Below are 13,949 nucleotides of genomic sequence, written 5' to 3'. Positions count from 1 at the left end.
AAAATCAGTAATACAGGATGGTGTGTGAAGTGAGTCTTTGGAACCATATTGAACAAAAACGCTTTCGGGTAAAATGATGCAAGAGTAATTTCTAGAAGGAAGGAAAGCAATATATTTCTTCTACCAGACACATTACTAAAATATAGCACCTACAGGATCTTAGGGTTACCTTTCATTATTATTTTATGGGAAAAGGAGGTTATGGGGGGAAGGGAGATGGAAGTTCTTACATTTTAGGGGTGAAATCTTCTACTAGTATAGGGCTCTGCTCAAGTTCCTTTCTTCAATGGCATGCCCCTGACACTCAAGGAGATTCTTAGAGAGGTAAATATGCATGTCTCATGACCACGGCTGTGAGCCACTATCTTACACTGTGAACCTATGTGGGACCTATGCCACATGTTACTAGCTAGGGTCTCACACAGCATCTAGTATGAGGCCAACTAGTCGGTTCTCATTAATTACTTAATGCCTGATAAGGTATCTTCATGTTTTTCATACAAGGCCTATAGATACCTGAACCTAGAACTACAGTTCCAAGTACATACACAATTATGTACTCTAAGAATACCAAAATCATCAACGATCTACTGTTTTCATGTTGGTGTTATATGTAATGGCTCCCTTTTCATACGTTTGACCACAATGAATCATCTCATCTCCAGTAGCAAGAGCATAACAAGTATTTTGAATAAAATACCACTTTTAAGTAAGCTTGCCAATATTGTTTAAATGTTGAAACTGCATATCAACTAATCATCAGTCTGCAGATGCTTAGAAATAAAACAATACTTTGCTTCTACAATTTAAGTCTCTAGGTACTTTCTTGCAACAAAAGCCAATCTGTCTTTTTCAAAACTGTTTCTCCTGGCAAATACTCTTGCTGTCTGGCCAAGTTTTGTGTTAAAAATAAAGTACAGTGTTACAACATCAATCAGCATTTAAAGTACTTAATGATCTATGAAAGAAAATATACAGTGATTCTTTTGAAACAACCAAGCCAATCAAGGTTTATTTATATTATCAAATCAAGAGTGCAGCTTTGGGAAAATAAAATCACATTTGTGTTTACAGATATAAAAGCAATATTAAGTACTGAGGTAATAAAAGAAAACATCGTAAAGAGACAAGAATGTGAATGGCAAGAATGACTTAAAGACACAACAGAATGATCTCCTCACTCCCCTTCCTGTCTGTGAAACACTGGCCTCTTGCCTGTCCTCTCAAACACCAGTTGTGTAAGCATAATCAGAGCTCCCTGTAGCTAATATACACCCCACATAATGAGTCCGAAGTTTCCATACATTTACACTGAATGGCAATTGTCTTTTTTTTTTTTAAGATTTCCAATATATTTTGGATATACAATTTTTTTTGGTTTTGTTTTTTGTGTTTTTTTAATTTCATTTTTTATAAACATATATTTTTATCCCCAGGGGTACAGGTCTGTGAATCACCAGGTTTACACACTTCACAGCACTCACCATAGCACATACCCTCCCCAATGTCCATAATCCCACCCCCCCAACCCCCCTCCCCCCATCAACCCTCAGTTTGTTTTGTGAGATTAAGAGTCACTTATGGTTTGTCTCCCTCCCAATCCCATCTTGTCTCATTTACTCTTCTCCTACCCCCTTAACCCCCCATGTTGCATCTCCTCTCCCTCATATCAGGGAGATCATGTGATAGTTGTCTTTCTCTGATTGACTTATTTCGCTAAGCATGATACCCTCTAGTTCCATCCACGTTGTCGCAAATGGCAAGATGTCATTTTTTTTTTTTTTAAAGATTTTATTTATTTATTTGACAGAGAGAGATCACAAGTAGACAGAGAGGCAGGCAGAGAGAGAGAGAGGGAAGCAGGCTCCCTGCTGAGCAGAGAGCCCGATGCGGGACTCGATCCCAGGACCCTGAGATCATGACCTGAGCCGAAGGCAGCGGCTTAACCCACTGAGCCACCCAGGCGCCCAAGATGTCATTTCTTTTGATGGCTGCATAGTATTCCATTGCGTATATATACCACATCTTCTTTATCCATTCATCTGTTGATGGACATCTAGGTTCTTTCCATAGTTTGGCTATTGTAGACATTGCTGCTATAAACATTCGGGTGCACGTGCCCCTTCGGATCACTACGTTTCTATCTTTAGGGTAAATACCCAGCAGTGCAATTGCTGGGTCATAGGGTAGTTCTATTTTCAACATTTTGAGGAACCTCCATGCTGTTTTCCAGAGTGGTTGCGCAATTGTCATTTTTTATATCAATAGGGACCTAAGCCACCTAAGCCTTGTCAGATACAATCTAACTCTGAAACAGTCTACTCCTGGGGGTTTAAATGAGTGCCTGAACAAATCCTAAGGAGTGCAGGGAGTCTGAAAATAATTTACCAACTACAGTAAGTTACAGCATTTTTTATCTTAGCATCATCTACCGGAAATGACTCAGGTAGATACCTAAAAAGGGATGTGGCCTTAAACATTACATAGCAGCATGCCACAATGCATTGGGGTGTCACAGGACCAATGAGTTGGCTCACCAATACTGCCTGTTCACCTCCATTAGTGCAGCACTACCCTAAGCTGTCAATTCTCTTGCTACTTCTTGAGTAACCAGTGCATCCTCTCTGGGCTAGCCATGTGTCTGCAGATAATGCTATAGTATAATGCTCTGGCATTTTCCCAATAAATACGGCCTGCCCATAAGAGCAACCATATCAACATTGAGAGCACAATATAAATGATGCTGCCCTATCTTTAAAGGAGATGAAGATACACAAAACAAAATACAAGTCACACTATAAATAACCATTCTTCTGACAGGACGAAATAAAGTAATATGGAAACATCATGAGCTTTGGTCAAGGGTAAGAAGATCAGAGCTCAAATCTCAGTTTCATTGACTTATAAAGTGAAACTCTTATCACCTACTCTAGAAATGCTTGTAAAGAGTAAATAAGAGAAGACTAAATACAATGCAGTATATGTTACATAAAACGCCCACGATACTCAAGTATTTAACTGTTTCCTTGCTGCCCATTTCTGGCCTCCTCCGAGATTTAGAGTTCCAAAGCTGGCCAAGCCTGACAAAGTAAGAGCAGTAATCTGCTCAGAATCAAGCTAGCTTGAGGATACCTACCTCACATGACGAAGCTGTTTTTCATAGTCCTAAAATCTCTCATCTGCTATCTGCTGTTAGAGGTAGGACGACTTCCTCTGGCTCATCCGCTGGTACCCAGGCTTCAGTGAATCCTGCTTGTTTGCCTTCCTAGTGTCCAAGTCACTGTTTCTTTCATCTGACAGCATCTCTGCTGTGCCACCTCCTCATTTTGCCTATTTCTAATTTCTATTTTATGTTAAGTGGCACTTCTTAATTCCTTAATTACTGCCTGTGCCCAACCCAGATACCCAAAAGCATCATGATTCCATGATCACCTTAAATCATTACCTACTGAATGCAGCTCTAGAAAAGCTCAACTTCCACAGACCCTTAAATCAGAGATTAAACAGAGACATGCAATCTTAGCTGTTGGATTCAACAAAGCATTATGAATCACCTGATTACTTGAGACCCAACGGAAAATGCTACGCATAGCACTCACCTGAGGAAAGTGGCAAGGCTTATATCTTACAAGCACCACACAATTACAGAGTGAGTGCCTAGATATAAAGCACCATCTATAATCATAAAAAGCTAGTTATACTCAGACATTCATTCCATAAGAAGTTACTCTTTTTCTTGAGAATATTGTCCCAATACATCCCATGGATGAACATAATGATCAGAGAGAAGTCCTAACCATAAAAAGTTGGGTCAGTAAAATCGCTTCCCAGTGACGGTCAACAGAGTGACAACCAACACAACCGGCTTGCTTCCATATACAGGAAAACTAAGTGGACAGCCAGGGCCAACTTTCGACTCTGGTTTCACTAGGACCGTATTAAAATTGAAGCAAGCTTGTCATGGGACAAAGAAATGGAAGTCACACCCAGTGGAAGTTGGTCTCACTCAACCGCACGGACACAAGGGGGAAGACTACCTCTGATTCAACACGAGTGTTATACGGAAAAAATGATAAAGAAATACTTACTTTGTTTTTTAAGTTCTTCAATTTTTTCTTCTTTTAAATCTAACTGTTCTGTAAGTCTTGATGCTGAATCCAACGCAGCATTTGCTTCATCAAAACGCTCCTGAGGAAGAAAAGTCCATTAAAAAGTGCATACAAAAACCACCTCACAAACTACATAGCTGGAAGCCAAAGTCAGTCCACCTCCTCCATTCAGCTGATGAAGCTGTGCTTCTGTGACCTCGGGCAAGTTCACAGGGTAAGTATCCAAGACAGAGCCCATACTTCACAGCACAATACTGTCTTCCTCAGAACTAAATAAAAAAGAGGATGCTACTTAAGATATGGTGACAAAAGTTTTTTAAAAAGGACAATAATAAGAGCATAAACACTACAAAAAGCAGATTCAAGAGGTCAAGAAACACAACAAATGGTCTTTTTAATTTTTGTAAGTCTGATGGTATAAAATGACATTTCATTACTACTTGATTAATTTTTATTTCCCTCACTACTAATGAATTTGAGTATTCTTCCATGTTTACAGGACAGCTAGAGCTGCTTTTCTGTGAAAATTTGCCTACCTTGTCTTTCTAGTGAGCTTTCTCTTGTCTGTTTCTGAGCTTACCTTGTAGAGTAGACGTGAACCCTTTGTCATCAGTCTAGAAGTATTATTTGCCAGATCTGCCATTTGTCTATTGACTACATGATACCTACTGCCATGTAAAAGTATTTAAATTATATACAAACATGTCTTCCCTCTGTTTTCACAGTTTCTTGAGTTTCAGTCTTGGGTAGGCTCCTCCCTGCCCCCAGACTCTAAATGCACTCTTCCAGATTTTCTGGCAAGGCTTTTTGTTTTAACATTTAAATCTTTCTAACAGTGTTTCTCAATGGGTGTGATTTTGGCATTTTTGGCCCCTGCCCACTATATCCTGTCACTGTAGTGAGCAAAAATAGCCCCGTTTTCTAGCAACACTCCCAGGTGAGAATCTGAGCTTTAATACAATTGGAATTTATTGTTGCATATGGTATAAGGGATCCACTCTTATTTTCTCCCATATAGATAGCCAGCTGTGGCAACATCATTTATTAGATAATCTAACCTTTTTTCATTAAACTAAAATTAGTTTAGGATTTGATTTTAAATTCTCACATACATCTTACACTCTGTTTCTGGATTCTCCTGTTTGACCAATCTAGTCAATACACTGTTGATTAATGGCTCTCTTTTGATCTTTAGTAAGAAGACGCTCCTCACTATTGTTCTTTCTATCTTCTTGGCTATTTTTGTGTATTCACCCATGTAGGTCAAATTTTACCATCCTGAAGCAAAGTGACAGTTTTTTTGATGTGTCATCTTAGGCTACAGTCCCGAGTTACCTCATCAACCACTATCTAGATGTTGCTGTGAAGGTACTTTGCAAATGTAATCAAAGCACCTAATCAGCTGAATTTAAGGAAGGCATGAATAATCAGGGTTGGGGCTGAGCTACTTAAAGTCCTGGAAAGCAAGGATGAGCCTTCCCCAGAAAAAGAAAAAATTCCTGCCGGACTACAACTTCAGCCCCTCCCACGGAGTCATACATCCTGCTTCTGATTTTCTTTCCTGACCATCTGTGGAGAACCACTCTGGCCGATGCCTGTGATGGGATCTTCGGATTTTGACTACCAACTCCCATGATCGCATTGCCAATTCCTTATAATAAATCTCATAGATTTATCAATATGTGTGTGTGTGTACACACACAACACCCCCCCGCTATTGGTTTTGCTTCTCAGGTTGAACCCTAACTGATACACAAAGGGACTGAAACAAAACATTTTAAATAAAACTTTTAATATTCAAAGTCCACAAAACTAAATTTTGTATAAAGGAAATTTAAATAAATCTTCAAATAATTTTTTTAAACTTCACAGTATTTCTTTTTTTTTAAGATTTTATTTATTTATTTGACAGAGAAAGAGGGAGACAGTGAGAGAGTGAACACAAGCAGGGGGAATGGGAGAGGGAGAAGCAGGCCTCCTGCCGATCAGGGAGCCCGATGCGGGGCTTGATCCCAGCACCCTGGGATCGTGACCGGAGCCAAAGGCAGACGCCCAATGACTGAGTCACCCAGACACCCCCATCACAGGATTTCTATTTAAGAAATTATTAAATTTCAAAACTACACTAAGATTTTTTTCTAAAATTAACATTTAGACTTCATTATTCTTTCTACCATTTGTTTGGGTTTTATTTCACCAATTCCAGCTTTTATTTTTACTAATTCCCTCTTAGTTTCTTTTGTTTTCTAAGTATATGCTATATTTTAAATTAAAAATAAACCTAGTTTAAAAAGAAGATCTGGACTTCTAACAGTATGGCAGACGACATACTCTAGACCTACTGGAAACAACTAAAAGTGTTAGATAAAGTATCTTTTTAAACATATTAAAGAGCTGACCAGAAAGCAAGCATAAATGGTCAATAAATATATTAAAAGGTGCTTAATCTTGTTAGCAGTCAGACAAATGCAAATTAAAACCGTAAGATGATAGCCCTTCCCACTACAGTGGCAAAAACTTAAAAATTCTACTAAGGCCAAGTACTGCCAAGGATGTAGACCAAGAACTCTTATGCACCACTGGTAGGAGGACACTAGCACTACTGCTATAAAACAACTTGCCATCACTGAATAAAGTTGAAAGTGCCTATATATATCTCAGGACTCAGCAATTCCGATTAAGATACACGCCTGGGGGCGCCTGGGTGGCTCAGTGGGTTAAGGCCTCTGCCTTCAGCTCAGGTCATGATCCCAGGGTCCTGGGATCGAGCCCCACATCGGGCTCTCTGCTCAGCGGGGAGCCTGCTTCTTCCTCTCTCTCTCTCTGCCTGCCTCTCCACCTACTTGTGATCTCTCTCTCTGTCAAATAAATAAATAAATAAATAAATAAATAAGATACACGCCTGGAAGAAACTTCCAAACATGTGCACCTGGAGATGTAAACAAGGGAGCTCAGAACCACATTGTTTGTATAGCAAACAATGGCAAGGTCTTCTATCAGTAAAACAGGTAAATAAATTATACATTCATGCAATAAATACAGTGATGAAAGTAATAAGCCATGCACATATAACAACACACAGTAACACAGTTAAAACTCATGAATACTAGGTGAAAAAAAAAAGCAAGTTTCAGGAGAATTATTAAATTTATATTAATTTCAAAATTCCATTTACACAGAGCTCAAAATTATGTAAAACCATACAATGTATCTTTTGGAGATTCAAATACATGTGATAAAACCATAAAGAAAAACAAGGGGTGATAAATATAACATTCTAGACTCGATCTCTATGAAATGATAAGAAGGGGATGAGGGGGCGCCTGGGTGGCTCAGTGGGTTAAGCGTCTGCCTTCAGCTCAGGCCATGATTTCCAGGTCCTGGGATTGAGCCTCATGTTGGGCTGGCTCCGTGCTCAGTGGGAAGTTTGCTTCTCCCTCTGCCCCTCCCCCCAGCTCTCTCTCTCTCTCTCTCTCTCCCTCTCCCTCTTTGATAAATAAATAAAATCTTAAAAAACAAGAAGGGGATGAGATATGGAGGGCACGTCAGGACTTCTAAGGATGACAGTCTTCTTATACTGGGTGGGCAAGTACGAAAGTAGCTGCAGGACTGCTATTATTTTATATGTATTATCTAAATACTGTTTTGCAGCTACTCAATATTTAATAAAAATTTCACGACTTTAAAGGAAATATGTCTTCTTTTATTAGGAATATTAACACAGCTGAACAGCATATTCACAACTAATGACAACTAATGACAGGTAAACAAATTTTATTACTTTCTATCAGGCATCAACAAAGTCTACTTATAACTTAGAAAAGTTCATCCTAATTCTAAAAGCAAGTTACTTTCATGTCATATCTCTTCATGGGGATTCATTTTATTTATATTTGATATATTTATGTTTTCTATATTTTACATTATATATTATATAAATATATATTTTATATATAATATATATTTGTATATCTTTAAAATATATATTTATATTTTATAAAATTCTACATATGAACTATAACAAAGTTTTGGTTGTTTTTTTTTTTTTAAGATTTTATTTATTTATTTGTCAGAGAGAGAGAGCACAAGCAGGAGGAGCAGCAGGCAGGGAAGGCAGAGCAGGCAGAGGAAGATGTAGGGCTCAATCCCAGGTCTCTGGGATCGTGACCTGAGCTGAAGGCGGCCACTTAACCGACTGAGCCACCCAGGGAACATCCAAAGAAAGATACTTTAAAGGACTATGGTATTTAAAGGATTATACCACAAAAGAAAAAGAGATAAAGGATTATATACATTATTCTAATCCATGTGAAATAGAGTGCCTGATATATCTTGCTGAAAAGAGAAAAATACCCATCTGTGCTAAAGAATTAAAATTTCCCATCATCTCATATTTGTTGTGTCTAAACTATAAGCCACATGGGGAAAGTCCTGAAATCTTGTTCCCCGCTAGATCCCAGCATAGGATAAGTAACCAAACAGATTTTACTACAATTGTTTAGGAAATTATTTCAAGAAACAGATTCAACAAGTAATTGTTCATGAATAATAATATTTACAAGAGAAAATTATTCTGACCAACCTGTAATGACATTAGTTTTCCTTCCAGATTTTCTGCCTTTTTCTTCCATTCAGCTACAAGCTGTTTGTGCTTTTCTAGTTCAGCAGAATACATAGCTTTTTCCTCTAAAGAGAAAATAAAGTTACATTAGTATTCTGCAATTTTGTGATAAAATTAGAATTTTATACCTCTTGAAATTTTAATAATTCAAATCTCTCAGCAAGAAAATCATGCGATCATGTGAGCAGGAATTAAAGAGATTAGTTTCCTCTGCCTTAGATCATGTGAGCTAGAATTAAAGAGATTGGTTTCCTCTGCCTAAACCCTTCTCCACTTTGTTCATCATGCAAACTCTTCCCTCCCTTCAGAACTCCACTCAAGTAACTCCTCTTCGGTAAATTCTTCCCTATGGCCATACTACTTTGTACACCTGTCCATTCTAGAAAGTATTAGGTACAATGGACCTTGAGAATTCTTATCTTAAAATTCAAGATTTCAACCATGAGTAAGCCTGAAGATCAACATACATGCAAATTCAAAGTTTTGCTTCAGCACAAAACTAACCCCTGTTACTTCATGACCCTCATATCCCCCATCACCTGCCCCTACCAGCAGTAAATTCATTGCCAATCATTATAAACAGATGGGTGAAATGAATGATCTAAAGGAGGTAAATGTGAGGGTGGGAGGTAGATGTGAAAAAGCGTACTTGGTTATCAGAGGAATACTGCTCTCTGGTGATTGGTACTACGTCTCCAGAGAAATATTTTCCACCGGGACTAGAAATGTAGTTACCTCAAGGTATATGAACAGCTAAGAACAAGTCAGTCAATATTTCAAAGGACAGTAATTACTGATGATTAACTCTATGAAGTAGATTCAACCTTTGACCTATATCTCAAAACTTAAGTATTGCTTCTACCTGGGCCCCTCTTTATCACGTGACTATCCTTCCTATGTTATCCTTATCCTTCCCCAATTCTCACCTTCATTGGTCATAATATGATACTTAAACATATCTTTAATAATTCCTACATCACATTCTCTAGTCTTAACTGTAAAAGGAGTCTATGTTAACTTTTGGAGGGCAACTTATCTTTTCCTCCTACAAGTGGGGTAACCTTACAAAGACTTCCCTGTGCCTATTTCAAAATAGCACTGAAATAAGCCAGAATTCCCAATAACACAATAATTCTTCTTCCCTGGAAGGCCGACTGCACAACTCACCCTGCTGGAAATGCTCCAGCACCATCTGGAGGTTGGACAGTGACAGGGCGTACTGCTTTACTTGTTCCCGAGAGACAGAAAGCTGCAGGGTGGTTTCGTCCCTTTGCTTGGAGACCACATTCAATTGCTCCTGCAGTGACTCCACCTGCAAACTGGCCTGATGGCTTCCAACAAAAAGAATAAAAGTCAGGGGTGCCTGGATGGCTCAGTCAGTTAAGCTGTCCAACTTCTGCTTTCGGCTCAGGTAATATCTCAGGGTTGTGAGATCGTGCCCCGCGTCATGGAGCTTGCTTAAGATTCTCTCTCTCTCTGCCCCCGCTCACCAAAGAAAAAGAATAAAAGTCCAACTGTTTCTATTACTTTAACAAGATGAAATCTCCTCCCTACTTTTTAAAAAAATTGTGTAAATATATACATAACATTCACAATGTTGTACAAGCATCACCACCATCCATCTCCAGAACTTCATCCTCCCAAGGGGAAGCTCCATATCCAGTAAGCAGTACCCTCTCCCCCAGCAAGCACTATTCTACCTTCTGACTCTATGAATTTGACCTTCCTTACATTTCATTGCATTCACATTAGATTTCAAAGAAACTTGAAGAGTTCGATCTTCATTCTCCCTCTTTTGTTAATTCATTCTTCCCATAAAAATGACTTTGAAAAAATGGCAGTCATTTTAAAGATTAAAAGCTGAACTAAACAAGAAACGTCAGTATAATAAAAATTTACAACAAGCCTGCAACATTCATGTTTTCAGGCTAAAACTCTAAGATGTAATTTATCAAAAAACTATAAGTTGCAAGAACCTTGGAAGTCATTTTGTCCAGCTTCAACCCAATAAGCAATGGATTCTGAAACTTCCTTGGCTTTTGACACTCCCAAGTTCCAAAGGCTATCCATTGACAAAATGCTCTAATTACTAATTATTTTTCACTATCATCTTTCTTTCTCTTTACATTCAATATAATAACCCCTACACCTGCCCCAAATAATAAATCAGAGATAGGTTAGAGATTTACTGACCCAGGATTATATCATTGATATACCTCCTTAATGTATAATGATTACAAACAAAATATTGCAATAGTCTTTCCTGGGTTTTTAATATCCAGTTAATAAATTCTTATTCAGGAGCAGTCCATTAAAGCCCTTTAAGCACCATGCACTCTGAGGAAACTTTATCCAACAGCACCCTCTTGTGGGAAAAGCAGTAAATTGATAATCAGGAGACTCTGCCCTCAAGTGTTCCTGGATTTTATACAACTTTGCTGGTAGGCATACCATGGAAGGTCATTCATTGCAAGGATGAAATGAGCTATGATGTCACTCAAAAAGTTAATAAACACCAGGGATTACTACAGCTAACTAAGGGCTCAAAACACGATAATCTGACTTGTAGATCTGAGTCACTCATTCAAAAATATTACTGCACACCTATTAACTCTGTGTTAGAAGATATTCTGTGGGAAGGGTACAAAATAAATGGCATCAGAACACCTGGATGGCTCAGTCGGTTAAGTGTCTGCCTTTGGCTCACGTCATGATCCCAGGGTCCTGGGATCAAGCCCTGTGTCAGGCTCCCTGATACACAGGGAGTCTGTTTCTCTCTTTTCCTCTGCCTGTCATTTCCCTGCTTGTGCTCTCTGTCAAATAAATGACTAAAATGTTAAATAAGTAAATAAATAAATGGCATCATGCCCACTCCCAGTGGCCTTATATTTCACTGTATGGGAGAAGGTGTAAGATATAAGATGGGTCAACAATTACTTACGTACCCTAAAGTAAAATGTAAGTGCGCTACCAAAGACTCAAACAAAGGATTAAGCAGGTTCAAAAGAAAAACATCACACCAGGGTTTGGTTTTGAATTTGAGGAGCAGGATGCTAACTAAAGCATTCTTTATGAAGGAAATGCTATTTGAAGAAGGTGGGACTAATAGAAAAACTGTTAGGAATCAGGCCCACTCAAGGCAGAAGAATATGAAACGAAAAGTTAGAAGATGAGGCAACTCAGTGGTTGAGTCAGTGGTTAAGCATCCACCTCTAGATTTTGGCTCAAGTCATGAGATCAAGTCCCACATCAAGCTCTGTGGGGAGTCTCCTGTAGATGTTTCTCTCCCACCCTCCTCCCTGCTCACGTGTGTGCCCCCATAGGCATTCACTGCTAATAAGTAAATCTTAAAGAAAAGCATAGAAAAAGGAGAAGAAATAGGAAAAGAGTAGCTCTGTGAAAGGAATGAATAAGACGGTTTGGCTGGATGTAGGTGATAGTGCAAAATAAGGCTAATGAGGGTGCAAAGAGCCCAGAAACTATTTTAATTAGAGAAAATAAAAACCGAAAATTCGAAGAAAAGATTATAATTTTCCTGAAGTGCAAATAGGTTTTTATAATAAAAAGGGTAGAAAGAGAAGAAAATACCTTATTTTTAAAAGATTTTATTTATGTGAGAGAGAGAGAGAGAGCACAAACAGGGGAAGTAGAAGAGGGAGAGGGAGAAACAGGTTCCCTACTGAGCAGGAGCCTGATGTGGGGTTCAATTCCAGGACCCTGGCATCCCAAGAATACATATTTTATTGAGAGAAATAAAATTTTAAATTATGTAAGTAGGGAGTCAATCATGTCTCTATAATGAACTCTCCATAAAACCTCACAACGAGAGGGTCTGGAAAGCTTCTCGGCTCATGAGCACTGAGAGCTATGGGGACAGCTGCTTGCTGGGAGGGAGCTGGAAGCTGTGTACCCCTACCCCATGCCTTGCCCTACATATCTCCTCCATCTGCTGTTCCTGAGTTAAAGCCTTTTATAATAAACTATTCTAGTAAAAATAAAATAAAATAAAAATATGTAAGTAGGGATCTAATAATTCAAAAGTTTCAACAAACTAGGAGTTAATTCATGCTGACTTAGGTCTTCACTGTGCTACTTCCTTTACTCTCTCCCTTCTAATATTCAAACCTTATTCAATCTTAAATCATTTAATCAAGAGTAAAATCACATAAGTCAAATTAGTTCTTTGGGAGTGTGACAAAGCTAATTAAAATCTGTCAGGAAAAAAATCAGTCAGAATTTAAGTCTAAACTCTTAAAACAATGAGAGGCAATTATCTAGGGTAGCAGTTAAGATTCAGAGAGAGCTAGCACACTTAGGATAAAAAAATAATAAACACGTAAATAAAATTATTAAAAAAAAAAAAAGAAGAAGAAGAAGAAAGAAAGATTCAGAGAGAGCTATTTGAATGCCAGATCTGGTATCAAGAGTTACAGACCCAAATGTGAAACCCGCAAACATACTCTGGGTCTGACCTTGGGCAGCTTACTAACCCTTTCTACCTTCAGTATCTTCATCTATCATTTGGAGAGAATCAATTTCTTTTTTTTTTTTAAAGATTTTATTTATTAGAGAGAGAGAGAATGAGAGAGACAGAGAGAGCATGAGAAGGGGAGTAGGAGAGGGAGAAGCAGACTCCCTGCTGAGCAGAGAGCCCGATGTGGAACTCGATCCCAGGACTCCAGGATCATGACCTGAGCCGAAGGCAGTTGCTTAAACAACTGAGCCACCCAGGTGTCCGAGAATGAATTTCTTAAGAGTAAAACAAGGTAAGCCAGGAAAAACGTTTTCTGATTCTGACACTCAAGGAGGGTTCAACTAATGTGAGTGCTAAAAACAGGGAAAAGTTACCTTGCATTTTCCATTGCATTAGAAGATGAAACTAGCTTTTCCTCCAATACTGTAACTTTCTTTCTCAGTTTGGCCTCTCTATCTTCTGCAGCCAAAGCTTCTCGGGTGTAAGAATCCTCTGATTCTAAAAGATGGTTACGCAATCTCTCTAGCTCCTGGTTTAACCGTATTTCTTTGTCACGTAAATGTTGAACCTAGGCAAAGAACACCTCTTTATTTTTTTCTATAAAATGTTCCCCTTTCCCCTCTACGAGACACTCTGTTATCAAATCTTTTGCCCATTATTGAAGTATATTAATTACATACTAATTTCTCATATTGCAAGATGTATTTATATTAGAAAAAAGTCACCGAAAGTCAACTTGACGTTT

At 38.4% G+C, this 13,949-nt stretch overlaps 1 protein-coding gene across 3 annotated transcripts in view; it reads right to left on the bottom strand.

Annotated features, from left to right (window-relative positions):
• TRIP11 (thyroid hormone receptor interactor 11) overlaps positions 1 to 13,949 on the bottom strand; it is a 70,070-nt gene that overhangs the window by 19,292 nt on the left and 36,829 nt on the right. For all 3 annotated transcript variants that reach the window (XM_047738368.1, XM_047738370.1, XM_047738369.1), the window contains 4 exons: positions 13,579 to 13,772; positions 9,898 to 10,061; positions 8,692 to 8,795; positions 4,089 to 4,188 (listed from right to left, as the gene is read on the bottom strand). In XM_047738368.1, the coding sequence (XP_047594324.1) occupies positions 4,089 to 4,188; positions 8,692 to 8,795; positions 9,898 to 10,061; positions 13,579 to 13,772 (562 nt within the window). The remainder of the gene's footprint in view (positions 1 to 4,088; positions 4,189 to 8,691; positions 8,796 to 9,897; positions 10,062 to 13,578; positions 13,773 to 13,949) is intronic.

Source organism: Lutra lutra, chromosome 7 (assembly GCF_902655055.1).
Source record: "Lutra lutra chromosome 7, mLutLut1.2, whole genome shotgun sequence".
NCBI lineage: Eukaryota > Metazoa > Chordata > Mammalia > Carnivora > Mustelidae > Lutra > Lutra lutra.
Note: the sequence above shows the minus strand (reverse complement) of the source record. Positions and strands in the feature narration are given on the sequence as shown.